The following is a 17,972-nucleotide window of genomic DNA, read 5'->3' on the forward strand; positions in this document are numbered from 1 at the left end:
CTGGAAGCAGCTTTCTCGATGATTTCTAAATGTTCACTCCCATTTAAGTAACATCTCCCTTTCCATTCTGCATTTGGCACAAAACCATTGCCAAAAATAATTCACTGAATACAGTCTAAGTTAATAACTGAAAATAGGGGACTGATGTTCATCCAGCAGCAATCTGCAGGCACTGAGGGAGATAAAGTAGAGCTGAAGTCACCACCCAGGTGATTTCACAGCAGACACTGGCTGTGGTGCAGGTCTGTGCTGCACCCAGTGCCTCCCAAGAGGACGATGACACAGGCTGGAGGCTCAGGAATACCACTTGTAATTTAAAAGGTTATTTTCAAAATACAGCTTCGTGGCTATAAATAGCAGAAGCAGCTTCTCACCCAGCAAGCACACAATGGGTCTTAGTCACAGTGGCCCAGATACCAGAGAAAGTGTAATTTTATCTTTGTGAACAACACACAACGTTTGGGGCCACGTTGTGTTTCAAATAAACTAACCCAATTTGTAAGACTGGTCTTAGGTTTTGTGGAAGCAGCTGCTACCTCTGACAAATTAAGTCAATTGACATTGTTAACCCTTCCATTATCTAAAAAGACCTGTTTGCTCGTCCAGAGCAAGTCTCACTTAATATTAAGTTCTTTAATAAAAAAAAAAAATAAATTTACTTGATTTTTCTTTCAACAAAGCCAGTTCTTTTTAACATGCAGGATTTCCTTCCTTGTTATTTGGCCCTTTGGTTTCACATGTATGAAATGAGAGCAGAGGGTCACCACCATCACAATGTAACATTGTGATTCTAACACTGAGAGAAGTTACTGAAATATCCTCAGGGTACTACATCATCCCATTTCTCAACCAGAGCTCTGGGGACCCCCAACCTAACTGGTCTCGGCTGACACTTTACCATAAGGCAGTATTATTCTCCAAGTAATATGAAAATAAACATATTTTGGCCAGGTTCACTGATAAGGAACTCATAACAACCTCCCCAACCACGCTAATAAACATTTTCATCTGATACAGATTTACAGACTCAGGATACACATGTACAACACAACCTCTAACAAAACAGCCTTTGTTCCATTTGGGTGTGCAAGAACATCTCGTCACTGCTCAGCAAAAATGTTAATGCATCCATGGGACATTGGAACAAAGTTTTTATTCCAGTCACAGTAAGGTCACCCTCCCTTCCTGTCAAGTTAGTGAAGAAACCCTTCACGTAAGCAGCTGGCTGGTACTGCCAGCATCTGCTCCGCCGCTCGCTCATCCAAACCCTCTTCCAAGTATCAAGCCCTTGGTGTTACTGGTCAGTGTCACCCGATACTGGGATCCTAAGACACATAATAACACAATTCTGTACCCTTTACATAGGCAGAATTAAATGTGCAGCCTGCCTGTCACTACATGGCCCGCCCTGGACTCCAGCAGCATGACCTTGCTGAGCTCATCGCCCGTTGCTGGACAAGTCCAATGCACTTCACCAGACACCTCTGGCCAAAGGTCACATTACCTCCATCAGCAAGGACCTGGGCAGTTCTGAGGAGATCACAACCAGTCCTGGCTGGAAAACCCTCATGAAGTCATCCCAACTCTACCATGCTTCTATCCACCTTAAATTCAGCTTTCTTGGTTGTCAAAATGCTTTTCAGTAACTGGCTCTTACCAGCATCTATAGGACTACTTATTTATCTGCTAATAAATGGACAAATGCCAGACTGGAGAGTACTTGTGCAGTGTAACTTATTTGCTACCACTACACCAAAACCCACAACCAACCAAAAGAAAGCTGAGCCATCACAAAGTTCACTGCTTTGCCAGCTGAAGTCTTATTCAACCTGAGGATCTGTGAGCTCTCATGCTCTTTGCTTCATAACTTATTTTTGGAAGTCCAGAATAAAATGTATCAGTCTTCTCTCCCCTTGTTCCCTGACAGCCAGGAGCCAGTGAGCTCCTGAACCGGCTGACACACGTCCCAAATGCTTCAGTAACACCGTCCCAGCGAAGAAGAAATCCTGATCAGCTCAGCGACTGTCCTGCTATTTGTGCTATTAACACGCTATTCTTTACAAACATTATTGCCAGATGTTATTCCTGATGGTGCTTCTTTCCCGGTCTTGTTGCCACACCACATTCTTAATCTACAAGATCTTGAGCTAAGAAAATTTTCTTCCTGAGGCTGGCCCGGATCCAAACCGGATTCATTTCACTGACCAGATGCACCAATGTGGGACACTGATTTCACAACCCCTGCTAAATTCTCTATCAGTCTTAGATAGCAACAGGTTTCCCAATATCTGGGATGGCAATTTCACGTGCTTCCTCGCATTCCTGCTCATTTACACAAGGACGGCAAAGGCTACGGATGAAACACAGCACACGTTTCTCAACAGCCAAGGCTTTACCACTCCATAGCCAATTCCTGGGACCACTTTGTACTATCTTCAGCACATTTGGCTGAATATTAATAGAATCTATGTCGCTTATCGGCGATGAGGGCACTCTCTGCTCCCTGCCAAAGGAGCAGTTTGAGGAGTTTCAAGGCAACTCTGATAAAACACAACACAGGGGCTGACCAGACACTCCTGACCTTGCAAAATCCACACTCCCCTGGGGAAATTTTCCCAGCATCGCTGCTATTTCAGCAGACCCCAAAAGCACAAAGGCAGAAGTTTTCCAAAAACTAACAAACTGGCCAGCTGGCCAGCAGCCCTGACAGCCCCTCGATCTTTATTCTGCTAATTAAGCTCCTTAATAACCCTGCAAAAGCCCGGTACATCACGCTGCCCGACTGGAACAGGCCAGCCGGGGCTGTGCCGTGACAGCGGCTGAGCGGGGCTCGGCTGCAGCGCCCTGTCACCCTTTGTTTACCCACAGCCCCGGCCGCGGCGCGGGCTCCGCGGAGCCCCCCGGCCCTGTACCTGGTGCAGGGCTGTCAGCCCGTCCACGTTGGTCGTGTTGATGCGGGCGCCGCGGCCCAGCAGCCGCTTCACCTCCTCGGTGTCCCCGCTGGAGCAGGCGGCCAGGAACACGGCGCCCTCCTCGAAGCGGACGCGGGATCCCCCCGCGCCGCGGTGCCGGCCGCGGCCGCCCCCCGCCGCCACCGGCTCCTGCTCGGTGAGGGAGCCCTTCCAGCGCCGCAGCTGCTCGGCCCGCCGCAGCCGCGCCGACTCGGCCCGCTTGCCGCCCAGGTGCTCCGGCTCGGACATCGCCGCCGCCGCTCTGAAGGGCCGCGCGGGGGCCGCGCCGCGTTCAGCCCGGAGCGGGGCGCAGCGTCCCCGCCGCCATCTTCGCTACGCCCCCCCCGCCGCCACAGCCGCCGCCACGCCCCCGCCCCGAGGCACCCCGGGACATGTAGTTCGAGGGGGGCGGTGCCGCACCTGCCCCCCGGGGCGGCCGCGGCTTCCCGGCGGCCTCCGCGCGCCGCCGCACCTGGGCGCGACCGGGACTACAACTCCCGGCGGCCCCCGCGCGCACGGGGCGGGGCCGGGCTGGGCAGGGCGCCATCGCTGCGCCCTCAGACAGGTCCCCCTGCCCACCGCAGAGTGACGGAATGCCAGAATCCAGGAATCACTGAGGTTGGAAAAGACCGCCGGGACCAGCGAGCGCAACCTCTGACCGATTCCCGCCTTTTCAAACGGACCAGAGCACTGAGTGCCACATCCAGTCGTTGCTTGGACACCTCCAGGGTGACTCCGACACCTCCCTGGGCAGCCCCTGCCAATAACTGACAACGCTTTTCATGAAGAAATTCCTCATGATGTCCAACCTGAAGCTCCCGTGGTGCAGTTTAAGAATACGTCGTCTTGACCTGTCCCCTTGTTCCCTGGGAGCAGAGCCGGACTTCCCCCCTGGCTCCCCCCTCCTCTCAGGGAGCTGCAGAGCCAGAAGGTTCCCCCTGAGCCTCCTTTGCTCCAGGCTGAGCCCCCCCAGCTCCCTCAGCCGCTCCTGCTGCTCCAGACCCTTCCCAGCTCCGTTCCCTTCCCGGCACTCGCGGTGCGGAGCTCTCGAGCAGCAGGTCCGGCAGCTGCAGCTCCAGTCAGACACCAGTGGGTTCACGGAGGAGCTGCCAGAACCTGTAAAGTTCCAAGTAAGGACTAAGCAATAATCATCAGGAGGGCTGGAAGAGCTCTGGGACCCTGGCACAAGGCACTTTAAAAACAAAATAAAAAATCAAAATCACGGTGATGTGAATGTTCCCTGAAAACAAATTCATCCTCCTTGGAAAACCTCAGGAGGCAAGAAGGTTTCTCAGAACTTTAGGCAACTCTTCCACCGCATTAATACAAGATGCGTGCACAGTTAGAGGCATTAGAGAAGAAATATTACGAGAACCTTTGCTTCTTTGGGCATTTAAAGGTGTGTTTAAAGAAGCCCTGGGAAAAAATAGTTGTGGACAAATGCATGCGATAGAAGAAATTTAGTATTTCAGTTCCTGGTCTCCCCCGGTTCACCCGAGCCCGGCCGTGGCCCAGGAGGCGAGTGGGGTTGGAGCGGAGACCCCCCGGGACACGGGTCTCCCTCCGGCACAGCCCCCCGGCTGCTCCCTTCCAGCTCCACCCGCTGCAGCGGGGAAGCTTTGGGATGAGATGTTTGCATTGGCTTCCTTGCGCCTTCCCCGAGCCCCCTCTCGTGGCTGTGCGTCCGTCCCGTCCCGCTGATCCCCTGCGGTGCTGGCTCTGCTGGGCTGGTGCCGAGCATCACTCCCGGCACTCGGCCATGCTGGGCTTCTTCTGAGCCGGGGAGCTGCTCCTCTTCTGCAGGTTATCCTCGAGTACTCAGCTGCCAAAACGGAGGATTTGCCTCAAACTGTTCATTGGAGGAATCTCAGTTACGGCCATGCTGCCAAATGATCAGTGGCAAGTCCCCCAGGCCAGGGGGCGTTTGCTCATCAGCCTTAAAACAACTCCAGGAGTTTTCAGCAGAGTTCCAGGAAAACCCCCAGGAACTGTTTGGCTTTGGCATTCCATCCCTGACTGCCACAGGAACCCCCAGGAAAAGAGACAAACACGCCCAGTCAACTTTCATGGAACTTTTAATCAAAATAACATTTATCAATAAACATAAAATCACAGAGGAAAATTTTAAATCCTAAATTTTACAACTCAACAGTATTAATACTTAAACATACTTACAAACAGTCTAAAAACAGAACAATGGGAACTTTTTATCAAAATAACATTTATCAATAAACACGTTATAAAATCACAGAGGAAAATTTTAAATCCTAAATTTTACAACTCAACATTACTAATGTTTAAACATATTTACAAACGGTCTAAAACCAGAACAATGGGAACTTTTTATCAAAATAACATTTATCAATAAACATATTATAAAATCACAGAGGAAAATTTTAAATCCTAAATTTTACAACTCAACATTACTAATATTTAAACATACTTACAAACAGTCTAAAACCAGAACAATGGGAACTTTTTATCAAAATAACGTTTATCAATAAACACATTATAAAATCACAGAGGAAAATTTTAAATCCTAAATTTTACAACTCAACATTACTAATATTTAAACATATTTACAAACAGTCCAAAAACCAGAACAATGGGAACTTTTTATCAAAATAACATTTATCAATAAACATATTATAAAATCACAGAGGAAAATTTTAAATCCTAAATTTTACAACTCAACAGTATTAATACTTAAACATACTTACAAACAGTCTAAAAACAGAACAATGGGAACTTTTTATCAAAATAACATTTATCAATAAAAACATTATAAAATCACAGAGGAAAATTTTAAATCCTAAATTTTACAAATCCTAAATTGTAAAATATTTTAAAAATATGTTAATATTGAAACATATTTACAAACAGTCTAAAACCAGAACAATGGGAACTTGAATACAAAACAAACTTCTTATCTTTTATGTAACAAACTCTACTTGAGTAACAAAACCTACAGCAGCCTATCTTCTACGAAACAACAGCTACAATTAAAACTAACTCCAAAAATTTAACACTCAACACTTGCAGAACTGGAAACTCAAAATGATAACTCGTCTTCCAAACGCTGTGTTTTCTTCATCAACGCTGGCGTGGTCTTTTCCTTTTAACTGTGTTATCCTGATCTTCGTGCTCAGTACAATCCACCCGGAGACGTCTCTGCCAATTACAGAAAGGAAATCCTCACTTTGAAAAGGTACCCACCAATGTGCAGTTTTAGTACACCCCCCCAGCCAGCCTGTCGGGACACCCAAGCTGGCAGCAGCGGGAGATCCTGGCATCTGGGAGATCCTTTGGCGTTCCAAGACCCTTGGTCTGGAGAGTGGTTTTGAACCTCAAGCTGCAAAAAGTACTGGAGGTTCCTTGCTCCTCTGGCTGTGGCCTCACAGTTGTTTCAAAATCCCTTTGGAAGCCTCCAGCTGGACAGGACGTGCCCCCTGAGATCCCTTTGGCTGCTCAGCCTTAGGGGTGGGCAATCAAATTCCTGCCACAGTTTGCTGGAGCTGCTCAGGAGCTCAGGGGCTGGAGATTCCAGTAGTGCACGACTGTGTCAGGCACTACAGAGGTGTCACTGACTGCCTTTGTCTGCTTAAAAACACTTAGTAATTCCCCAGCTAGGGGGCACTGACACAGTTCCCCAAAATCCTAATCCCATCTGTACCTCACACACAGCAGCACCTGGGCAGGGACAAAGCCAAGGAGTGGCACCAGTCAAATGACGCAGAAGATGCGAGATCAGACTGTGCCACCAGATCACCAGCAGACTGCGGCCCCACCCAGGCTTTCCTTAACCCTTCCCCCAAAGCAGCCAGGGTTTCCCTAAGCAGGTCTTGGGGTGAGTTTCTCCCTCCCTCAGCCCCCTGCCTGTCACACCCGGTACAGCCCCTCGAGGCAGCTCCGCTGTCCCACGCCAGGACAGCACCTCACACCAGTTCTCCCACCTTGGGGGCCGCCACCGCTGGCCTCGGGGTCTCCTTCGTTGAAGAGGAGCCACGGCGTGGGACACTGTAAGAGAGACAGGACAAGTGATTCCAGCTTTGCTGCTGTTTCAGACTCAGCCAGGATCAGAAATGCCTTGCATAGCTTTGGAAGGAATTGGGCACATTTGAGAAGGCAATCCAACTCCACCCCCAGTTCTGCCCTCACCATAAGACTCACTAGCACCCCATCTGGCACCGAGGCAGACTGAATCCTAATTCAGGGGACAAAACAAGAAATTTTCATCAAGAATGAAACCCAACCCCAGTCCCAGCCACCCGCTCCTGCTGCCCTCTGGAAATTAAAAATCAAGGACCAGCCCTGCAGAATGGCAGTCCCTGGCAGGCTCAGGACACACGAACTGAGGCCTACCTGTTCACTTGCTGCTCTTGTTGGTGCTTTTCTTTCTCATATTTGGGCTTCAGTCCAAAAGTCTGAACGTAGTCGATAGTTCCAAGTGCCTGACAGAACTTCTCCACTAGATGTCCAATAAGGGACTTGCCATCTTCCTGCAGAAGAACAAACTGGGGTTTCAGTCTCAAATGGTCACAGGCAGAAGTTCAGAAACCTTTAATTTGGAAAGGAACTGATTCCTTGGCTAGAGCCAAAACACCATTGTAAAGAAAAGTTGTGAAGCAACTGGATTTACCCTTAATAGAAAAGCTGAAATCTAGAAATAATTATGAGGCTTTGCATGGAAATGGACAACAAACTCAGCAGTGTCCCAATGCTGTTTGTGACACTGCCATTAAACCAGGATGGTGCAATCTGGGAGAGCCACATTTTGCCTTTTGCCCTGAGAGGCCCCAGACATGTCAGAGCTGAAGCTGCTGCTGAACTCACCAGTCTGATGAATTCCAACAGCTCAAACACAGCCGAGGTGAGCAGATGGTACACAGCTCCATTTTCCAACACAGCAAGTAAAAATGGTTCAAGGAGGTTTCCCTGGGCCATGTAACAGTTATAGTGCTCATCTCTCAGGCCAATTATCTTCCTTATAAACTTAAAAGCACCTGCATGAAGAGAGAAATTTAAGCATTTAATAGCATGCCCGGGCTCCAGTCCAGAAATTCATTCCCATGAATTCTGAGTTCAGGTGTCCACTGACACTGGAACACCCTCGACACAGGACATGTGAAGGCTCGAAGAAGGAAATCACCACAGTTCTGTACTCACTCAAGGCCAGAAATGTGTGTTTGGAATGCATCAAGACCGGGACTCTTCTTAGCAAATCCCTGCTGATAATGTAATGCCTCATGTGCTCCTTATGCCATTCCACACAAAAAGTGAGGAGCTTCAGAATTAAGGCAAGCAGTTTTGCCACTTGATAGTCATCTACAAGGAGAATTAATGCCTTCAATTAATCAAACAAACCAAATAATGTATTGTCATGCACACCAAGGTCAGTTCCTGTTATAGTTCCTGACATGTTTTTAGTGGACTTTTGCTTCAGGAAGCGGAACGTTGGGTCAGAACAAAACACAACTGTGGCTTTTTTGCCCTTACAGCAAATATTCTTTAAAATTATATAAGTCAAACTGGTACACCATTAACACCACACATCAAGGAGGTGCATCTTTTCCAAAGAACAGCATCAAGCTCTGTCAACATTCAGAGCTGCAAGAAAGGGCTGAAAACTTCTGCCCACAAGAACTCCTGACCCTGGGAGAGCAGCAGCTTTCCCCAAGTGTACTTCCAGCTGCCCTCACAAGCTGATTGCTGGGACCAGCACTGTCAGTCACTGATAAACATTAAAAGCCTAAAAGGGGGGAAAAAATAAAACTTCTCATTACCTATTTCACATGTATCTTCTGCTGCATTGGCCAAAAGTGGAGCAGTCAGAACAGGAATACAGCAGGTGTAGAAGAAATTGAGAAATTCGAATACTTGTGGAGCCTAAGACAGAGAATCATTTCCTTAAACACAGGCCTTCACACACACCTTTTAAATAAGAAAGGGCAGTAACAGCAGAAACAGCCTACAAAGAATTCTCCTGGCTCCTTCAGCTGTGCCTGGATCTCTCTGGCTGGGCCTGCAGCATTGTCTGCACTCAACAGAGATCCACTTCTTTCTTTGGGGAAAATCTGAGAGACATCCAGCCAACCTCACTGTCACCAGGAGGGTCCCCACCATGGGTGCAAATATATCCTGGAAACCCATCAATGACTCCAAGTGCTTGACAAAGTGTCCTTAAACCATTCTCAAGTGCAGGAATTATGTCATGACAACCTGCAAACCTTTTCATAGCTATTCCTGCACATTCCAATGGATTAAAACATGGATTGGGTTTCTCAGGGACTCTCCTGGATTCTGTTCTTTCTAGGTTTCTCCCCCAGCCAGCAGGAGCTCTGCCCAGACAGGGCTGTGTCACTGGAACCCAGCGCTGCTTGGCTTAACAAATCCCAGTGCCCCAGTGCCCCACACACCCCCCTTTCCTGAGCAAAGGGAGTGGGAACTTCAGCTTGTTTTATAACTTCTTTAAATTCAGTATCAGACCACACACAACACCCAAGAAATCATCCAAAAATGAAAACCCTTTTTTATCCTCTGCCCACAAAATCAGCAATAGAGAATCTCAGGGGTTTAACTTTGCTGAGACAGTGGTGTGTCTTCACCCCTTTGTATTTTCTTACCTCAGCTGCACGCAGCAGATTCCCCGGATCGAGCAGAGTGCACAGCACATCCATCAACTGCTCAGCTCCTCCAGACTCGGGATCAGAATGGCAGATCAGCTGCTCAATGACTACACTGATCAGGTCAGTATCCTGCAAAAACACCCAAACAAAGAAGACACAGAATAATTAGATACCAAAGTGGAATGAGTTCCCTCGTTTTTATCGAGTTTGTTTGTTTGTTTGAATAAAAATTACAATGAAATAGAAAAATGGAGATTTTGTTTGGCTGGTTTGTTTCCTGTTTGCCCTAAGACTGGTATATTCAACAAAGTCCAAACCACTTTTACTTACAAGGTCACTCCGCTGGGCCTCTTTCATTACAAAATCTTGGACCATGAATGGACAAAAGTCTGCTAGATCAGACAAGATGTCTGTGGCAGCAGCTCTAACTTGCAGATCATCCATTCCCTAACAAAAAAGAAATTAATTTGCCAGGCAAATCAAGTTTGGGATTTATTATCAGGTAAAGCTGCAAAGAAAAGGGAGTTAAAAGGTTTGGGAATGTTTCATTACAAAGTTTCTATGAGAAACATGTACATGTAACTATATTGCAGAAAAACAACAGTAAACCAACAACGTCTTTTCCCCACTCTTTCCCTCCTTTAGAAAGGACACAAGGCTTTCTGTGAACCTAATGGTCCTAATTTAGGCAGGAAACATTCCCACTGGCTCCAATATCTGAGACACTGATCTTCTGTACATGTTCTCCACAATTTATTCATATTGTACCCAAGGACCAACTGTACAAATCAATTGGTCCAAAAGTTTCTGTGCTCATTTCCAGGCAACAAGAAGGAATAACTTTCTTTTAGGGCTCTGTTTTTCTCTGAGAGCAGCACAACTTCTGAGCCCAACACAGCAATGCCCCAGGCTGCATTTGGACTGGTCTGGCCCTCACAAAGAATAGTAAGATTAAGCCTTGTCTAATCCTTGAACATCTACAGCACTTCAGTGTTTTCCCAGCAGTCCCTGTCCCTTGGTCAGTTCACAGGTTGTTACTCCAGGATAGAAACCCCCTGGAATTTTGTGGTTTTGAGGAACAGCAGCACTGACACATGGATTGCAATGGTCAGACAGCAACAGCTGCTTCAGCCAAAGGAGTTAAAAAATTATGTTTTTCCATAGCTGATTAGGGCATATTAATCTGCTAAAAACAGGATCCCACGATCTTTTGGGTAGGAACCAGCTGATAGTTCAAGATTATCTAAAAGTCCTTCTTTGGCCCTGCTCCAACAACAACCTCAATGGCAACAGTAAAAATCACCAGAGCACTCAAGTCAGGGCCTTCAGAGAGCTGTGGGCAGCTTTTGGGTTCTGATCGTGCCAACCAACTTCCACCCTCAGCAGACCCAAGCTGTCCCAGCAAACTGACACAGAAGTGCTCAGCAGATCAAAAACCTGCTTCAATGGCCATGGGATTTTCTAGTTTGATTAAAATCAGCTTGAAGTTTTCACTTACTATTAGAGTTTCAAGAGTTGGAAGAATTCCCAACTTGGTCGATCTTTGTAGAAATTTCTCTCTCTTCTGATGGAACATGAGGGAAAAGGCACAGAGTTCCTTGAGAAAGTTAACCTGTTGCATAGGAAAAAATAATTTCAGGAGTATTTGAGTCAGAAAACTCTCCAAAAAGGAGGAAACGGTTCCAATTTGTAGCAGAGTTTGAGTCCTGGCTGGGATGGACTTCCTAGAAAATGGTATTGTTTTAGTTCTGTCTCCTACAACATTTACCAACATCAATAAAGGAAAGCAAAACAAAATAAACACACAGAGAAAGAATAAATGAAGATGCTGGGCTTGAGCTTGGAAAGAAAGAGAGTCACCTTGTAGCTTTTTTATCCCCCTGGCTTAGGAAGGATTGATTCTCCAGCCAGGCCTGAAGGAAAAAAGCCTTCCTTGCTGAAAGTGAGCTTTGAACAGGGAATTTAAGCAGCTAAATGTGTTCAAAGATAAATACAGTTTGGAATATATATATATAAGAACAATCCTCAGTCACAGGACATTAAAGATCTTTCTGAATCAGTAAAGCACAGTGAAGAAAGCAATGCTGATATGACTGGAAGTCAGTGATCTGGGATGCTGAAGGATACTGGGAGGAAAGGAGAGCTTGGAGTCAAGGATGTCAGCTCAGTGCTAGTCCTTTCTGCACAATAAAATCATTATTTACCACAAATAAATCAGAGCTTATGTTGCCAGAAAGATTTTTCTAGTGAGTACTTAAATGAAGACTGAGCTCCCCTGGAAGTGGTTCCAGGGTTCCAGAAATACTTCAGTGGCTGCAGGAGACCTCAAAGAACTCATGGAACAATTTCACTTTTCCTACTTCATCTCTCTAATTTTCAAGCATTCGAGAACCCACTGAGAGCACAGACTTACCAATTCCAATCGTTCGTCCTCAGCCGTAGCTTCATTTGTCAACTGGACAAAAACATCAGACAAAAATTCCTCGTCTTTCTGCGTAACACACAAAAGGAACACAACTCACACAGTGCCTCTGGAAAGGCTAAACTTCCTTCTTTATAGGATCCCACATTGCCCAAAGTCCAACTCCCCACACCTCTATTCATTTTATCCCCAAAAAGGCAAATGCCAGAGTACACATCCGGCGGGATCATTTTCCAGGTCATTGTTTCAGCATTCCCTCCATGTAGCAGATGCAGGTCCAGGAGACCAGAGCCACAGGTTAAGCTGAGCTAAAACTGCAACTACAAAGAGCCAACCAAGACACAACTTCTCCCACGCTGCACCTGCTGCTCACACCCCACTGGGAACATCCCACCAGGACCCCTTTCCCTCTCTGGGATCTGCAGCCCTGCCAAGCATCTTTTCAGGCCACCTGGGCCAGGGTGACCAGATTCACAAGTTCCCAGTTTCCCTGTTAACCTTCCTTGCAATCAAACCAGCTCCCTGACTTACAGACACTCTGCTTTGCACCTCTGGACTATTATTGGCTTTTTTTTATTCCTTCCCAGGGAAGGCAGCTGTGGCATTCTCTTTGAGCAGGCTCTTTGGAATCACAGGTTCGGAATTTGTTACACACACATCACAAATTTCCCTGATCCAGAATACCAAGAGTTGCTCGTTCCCTACACACCTGTACAAACCAGCTCAAAAGGAGGATGTTGCTTAGGAATCAAAGAGAAGAACTTTAAACCCTTTACAGTCCATTAAAAAATATTTAGATACTCAGATATTTAGAAGATTCACCTGAAATCTTCTGTTTCTAAAATACAGAATCAAAGATATGAGAAAGAAGGGGAAACATTCCCAACACTGTGCAAATGAAAGTACGTGGGATTAACTGTGATCCATTGGAAATTACAGCTCCAGGCCCCAACCCTTTTAGACCAGATCAAACCCACTTACCTCCAACACTCTGAGTATCTCCTCTTTCTTGCGGCGGATGAAGGAAGCGAGGTTAGGAGGATAATTCTCTCCAAAATCGGGAGGATTTGGCAAGAAGTTAGCCTGAATATACTGTGCCTGGTACATCTGGTGGAATTTTTTCTGGATTTTGGAGTCTCTGATGGGAACAATCTTCTTAAGATTGTCTCTTTTAGTCACGAACTGCCTGTGGTGTTTGGGCTGAGCCAGCGAAGGATCATACTCCAGGCATCCGATGACGTCCATAATACACTCCTTGGAGAACATCACTTCAAACAGACTTGATTTACCGAGGTGCAAAATCCCTCTCATAATTCCGTGTAACTGGTGTAAGGCTTCGGTGGCCTCTGACCGCTCGCAGGCTTGGAAAAGCTCCAACAGTTTTGGAATATAGCCTTTCCTCTTCATGGCCAGGGCCAGCTTTCCTCCGCGGCTGCGTGAGGAGAGGGCAGAGGTGACTAGATCAGCGATGTCCCCAAGCCTGTTGGTCTCACAGGGAGGAAGGTCGATCAAACGCCTCCTTGCAGGCATTTCTTACAGATGTTCCTCTTCTGACGCTGAAAGACGCTGGGTGACTTCCACAGAATGTCAAAATCCAAACACGGAGCAAGAGGGAAGCCAGAGGGAAGCTCACGCTGCGCTCGCCTCCTGTTGCTCTGGCCCTGGAGCTTCCGCAGGGTTCCGTTGTCTGCAGCCCTTATGATGTCACCTGCACCAGGACGCTCTGCTCCTTCGGCTCCTGCCCTCAGGGTTCCCAACGTTCTACATTCTAGAATGTCTTGACCAACCGACTTCTGAAACCTGAGAACTTCTAGAGCTAAGAGGAGATGTTCCAGCAGCCTTCTAGTACAGGAAGGCTGGACAGACTTTTGCCCAGGGCATGTAGTGACAGGACAAGGGGCAATGGCCTTAAGCTGAGGGAGGGCAGGTTTAAATCACATATTAGGAAGAAATTCTTTACTCTGAGGGTGGTAAGGCCCTGGCACAAGTTGCCCAGAGAGGCTGAGGACTCCGCAGGCCTGGAGATGTGTAGTGGGTTGACCCTGGCACCCACCAAAGCTGCTCTGCCCTCCAGAAATGGACAGGGGACAGAAAACAGAAGAAAGGGTTCATGGGTTGAAATAAGGAAAGGGAGAGATTCCTCACCATATACCACCATGGCCAAAACAGACTTGAATTGGGGATATTAACTGAATTTATTACTAAAAAAATCATATGGGGCTGTTAAAGGGTCCTGCTGGTCACTCCCTTACTCTCCAGCTCATGGATGGGAGCCATGGATCTCAGATGGTGGGATATTGCTGTCGCTGCAGTGTTCTGGTGGCAATTGGCACTTGCTGGTCTTCAACTTGCAGCAATCCCACGATGAAGGGATCTTCTGATAGGCCAGGCAGGGTAGATAATTTTTTGATCTTCTCTGTAGTCACAGTAGCTACACCAAAAGCCCATCGATAGTCCTTTGGATCCTTGAAGCGCCCTCTCCTGAGGCAGTCAGTGCCAAGGATACACAGGGCTTCTGGGCCAGACACAATGAGGTGCTTTTCCCACTTGTTCCCTGTTAAACTCACCTCAGCCTCTAATACAGACAACTCCTGGCATCCCCCAGTCATTCCAGGGATCCAGATGGGTTCTGCACTCCTCTGCCTCGATGACATCAGTGTGCACTGTTCACCAGGATCTACTAAAGCTTTACACCTCTCTGGATCTGATATGCCAGGCCACCGAATCCAGTCCTGTATGCCTGGTTATCCCTTTCCTCCTCCTGGCTGAAGGCAGGGACCCTCTGTTCCTGTTCCTGGTCAAAGTATTCGCTGTCTGACCTTTACGATGCCAGACCAGAAGCCCCCTGAGTGCCGGGAGTGATGCTCGGCACCAGCCCAGCAGAGCCAGCACCGCAGGGGATCAGCGGGACGGGACGGACGCACAGCCACGAGAGGGGGCTCGGGGAAGGCGCAAGGAAGCCAATGCAAACATCTCATCCCAAAGCTTCCCCGCTGCAGCGGGTGGAGCTGGAAGGGAGCAGCCGGGGGGCTGTGCCGGAGGGAGACCCGTGTCCCGGGGGGTCTCTGCTCCAACCCCACTCGCCTCCTGGGCCACGGCCGGGCTCGGGTGAACCGGGGGAGACCAGGAACTGAAATACTAAATTTCTTCTATCGCATGCATTTGTCCACAACTATTTTTTCCCAGGGCTTCTTTAAACACACCTTTAAATGCCCAAAGAAGCAAAGGTTCTCATAATATTTCTTCTCTAATGCCTCTAACTGTGCACGCATCTTGTATTAATGTGGTGGAAGAGTTGCCTAATGTTCTGAGAAACCTTCTTGCCCCCTGAGGTTTTCCAAGGAGGATGAATTTGTTTTCAGGGAACTTTCACATCACCGTGATTTTGATTTTTTATTTTGTTTTTAAAGTGCCTTGTGCCAGGGTCCCAGAGCTCTTCCAGCCCTCCTGATGATTATTGCTTAGTCCTTACTTGGAACTTTACAGGTTCTGGCAGCTCCTCCATGAACCCACTGGTGTCTGACTGGAGCTGCAGCTGCCGGACCTGCTGCTCGAGAGCTCCGCGCCGCGAGTGCCGGGAAGGGAACGGAGCTGGGGAAGGGGCTGGAGCAGCAGGAGCGGCTGAGGGAGCTGGGGGGGCTCAGCCTGGAGCAAAGGAGGCTCAGGGGGAACCTTCTGGCTCTCTGACAGGAGGTTGCAGCCAGGTGGGATCAGGCTCTTCTCCCAAGTAAGAAGCAACAGGACAAGAGGAAATGGCCTCAAATTGTGCCAGGAATTTTTTAACCGAGAGTTCAGGGCAAAGTTACTGTTGAATCTAATGGCAAGTTTTCCGGGTCCAAAGGAAGTACCTCCCTGCTGCCCTCCCAGTCCTCCTCCCTTCCTTCCAGTTTCAGTAACACACACCCAGCAGCTGGAGCAGCCTGGGCTCCTCAGCTCCTGCCAGTGAACTGTCTTCCCTTGATTAGCCATGGTGGCTCAGAAGAGGAGAGTGAGTGCAAAGGGTCCTGTGAGCCCCACAGAGCAGCAGCAGCCTCTTCCTGCCAGATATCTGTTCTTTAATGGCTACTTACATTTTTCGAGTAGAAAAAGGCCAGCCCAGGCAAGAGATATTAAAAAGGGGCCTTTGCCAACTGCATCCTGGCCTGGCTTGACAATCCTGTCCAAGGGCACAGTGATCAGGAGCACTGGAGCATCCAGCTTCTCTCCATTCTCACCTACTCCAGGGGCTGGAAGATCCTCATGAGGCACAGATGAGCCTCAGGGGCTCCCAGGGCAGCAGCTCAGGGTGGGAAGCAGTTTATCCACCAGCAAAATCTCTTCCCTTCTCCTGACTTCCCCTCATGGAGCAACCTGTGGAGCTGCTCCTGAAGTGGCTGCCTTTTGCTGGTCTCCAGATCCAGGGAACAGAACATCGATGGACTGAATCTTCTTTGGATCTTTCAGGACACCAAAAATGCCTAAGAATGGAAAGTCCTTTCTCTGTCCAGGTTCCTGTCCCTGTGTGGGGTTTGCTGGGGTCGGGGAGGGTGTCCCACTCCCCTCCTTGCCCTTCTCCATGGGTAGAGGGGGAATGCCAGAGGGGGACGGATCCAGGGGAATGTTTCCCAAGGACATGGAGAATGGGAACTTGTACCCCAACAAGCAGCAAATCAGGCAGGGATGAGCATACAAGGGAACACCCAAACTCAGACTGGGATGTGGAATCCTGATGGGGGGTCTGAGCATGGAGCTGCAGTCAGGGTTGGACAGACAATTCAGTGCTGGGTCAGGCTGCAGGGCCTACACATGGACCACCCTCAGCTTTTCACGGTGTAAATAGCATTACCTGGAGCCTTGGGATTATTTTTGACATGGTCCTGGGCCTTCCTGGGCTCCTGTATTGCCCTGGCATAGAAACACACAGGAAAAAGGGAAAGAGCAGCTTTGCAGCCCTGCAGTCACACTTTCTGTAGGCTGCTCTGGGAATGTGTGGGCTTGGAGGGCACTGCTGTGTGTGTGGGGGGGTACATGGACAGCAGGGAGGTGTGGGCAGTGTCTCTGCTCCTGCAGAGGCTGCACGGTGCCCGCAGTGCTTTGGCCTCTTCACTTCTCAGAGCTCTCCCTTCCCAGGAAGACACCTGTCATCCAGCTGTGCTCTGAGTGTTTTCCCAGTGCTCCTACAGCCTTTCCCTCACAGTTTGGTGCTGTGCTTATTTCTTCTCCCCAGGTGCCTGCCCCCAGAGCAGCATTGTTGTGGGTTCCCATGGGAGTCATTCCCAGAGAGTCGCTCCTCACTCCCTTGCTCTCTACAATTTCTCATGAGAGAGTCATCAATCCAGAATGGTTTGGGTTGGAAGGGACCTTTGAAGCCCATCTCATTCCACCGCCTGCCACTGGCAGGGACACCTTCTACTAGGCCAGGTTGCTGCAAGCCCCATCCAACCTGGCCTGGAACACTTCCAGCCCTTGGAGCATCTCCTTGGCCTCATCTGGACTCGCTCCATCAGCTCCACGTCCTTCTTTTGTTGGGACCCCAGAGCTGGAGGCAGCTCTGCAGGGGGCAGATTGCCCCCCTCCCCTGCTGTCCAGCCCAGGGCACGGGGGTTTCTGGGTCCCAGCACACACGGCCGGGGCGTGTTGAGCATTCACCAACACCCCCAAGTCCATCCCCTTCAGGGCTGCTTTCAGTCCATTCCCCGATCTTGCAACTCTTATTTAAATTTAGAGGAAAGCGTCCAGCACAACAAAACACCGACCTAAACATCTGGTAGGTGCCACCGACGGCAACATTCGCTTGGGGACCGGCCTGAGGGTTTTAGGGACCCGCCGCGGAGAGCGGTCCCGGGGCCGGTGGCCGGGGGTTCCCGGGGCCGGTGGCCGGGGGTTCCCCGGGCCGGTGGAGGGGCCCGCCCGCCCGTGCCCTCCTCCGCTGGTCCCGTGACATCAGTCCCGGACGTCTCCGAGAGCCACCGCCCCGCGACCCGCCCTCCCCGG

The 17,972-nt window shown here is 48.9% G+C and overlaps 2 protein-coding genes across 5 annotated transcripts in view; both read right to left on the reverse strand.

The window, feature by feature from the left end:
• PPP1R12B (protein phosphatase 1 regulatory subunit 12B) overlaps positions 1 to 3,279 on the reverse strand; it is a 131,499-nt gene extending 128,220 nt beyond the window's left edge. For all 4 annotated transcript variants that reach the window (XM_039379674.1, XM_039379673.1, XM_039379672.1 and 1 more), the window contains exon 1: positions 2,913 to 3,279. In XM_039379674.1, the coding sequence (XP_039235608.1) occupies positions 2,913 to 3,200 (288 nt within the window). In that variant the 5' untranslated portion in view covers positions 3,201 to 3,279. The remainder of the gene's footprint in view (positions 1 to 2,912) is intronic.
• Positions 3,280 to 5,700: 2,421 nt separating this feature from the next.
• On the reverse strand, positions 5,701 to 13,618 carry LOC113992029 (serine/threonine-protein phosphatase 4 regulatory subunit 3B-like). The gene is made up of 11 exons (XM_027728890.2): positions 12,981 to 13,618; positions 11,991 to 12,068; positions 11,076 to 11,189; positions 9,908 to 10,024; positions 9,575 to 9,706; positions 8,735 to 8,837; positions 8,118 to 8,276; positions 7,785 to 7,954; positions 7,314 to 7,450; positions 6,905 to 6,968; positions 5,701 to 6,122 (listed from the first exon to the last, which is right to left on the reverse strand). The coding sequence occupies exons 1-11, from the start codon at positions 13,527 to 13,529 to the stop codon at positions 6,045 to 6,047; spliced, it is 1,701 nt and encodes a 566-aa protein (XP_027584691.1). The 5' UTR covers positions 13,530 to 13,618; the 3' UTR covers positions 5,701 to 6,044.
• Between the last annotated feature and the right edge of the window lie 4,354 nt (positions 13,619 to 17,972).

Source organism: Pipra filicauda, unplaced genomic scaffold (assembly GCF_003945595.2).
Source record: "Pipra filicauda isolate LSUMZ 115617 unplaced genomic scaffold, ASM394559v2 scaffold172_size1731463_pilon, whole genome shotgun sequence".
Classification (NCBI taxonomy): domain Eukaryota; kingdom Metazoa; phylum Chordata; class Aves; order Passeriformes; family Pipridae; genus Pipra; species Pipra filicauda.

What these genes read in the sequence shown, in the direction of transcription:
- LOC113992029 (XM_027728890.2), bottom strand. Translation starts at nt 13,529, where the DNA reads ATGCCTGCAAGGAGGCGTTTGATCGACCTTCCTCCCTGTGAGACCAAC. An exon ending in AGGACGAACGATTGGAATTG is followed by an intron (nt 11,190 to 11,990) that starts GTAAGTCTGTGC and finishes CCTATGCAACAG; the next exon opens with GTTAACTTTCTCAAGGAACT. An exon ending in ATCTGCTGCGTGCAGCTGAG is followed by an intron (nt 8,838 to 9,574) that starts GTAAGAAAATAC and finishes TCTCTGTCTTAG; the next exon opens with GCTCCACAAGTATTCGAATT.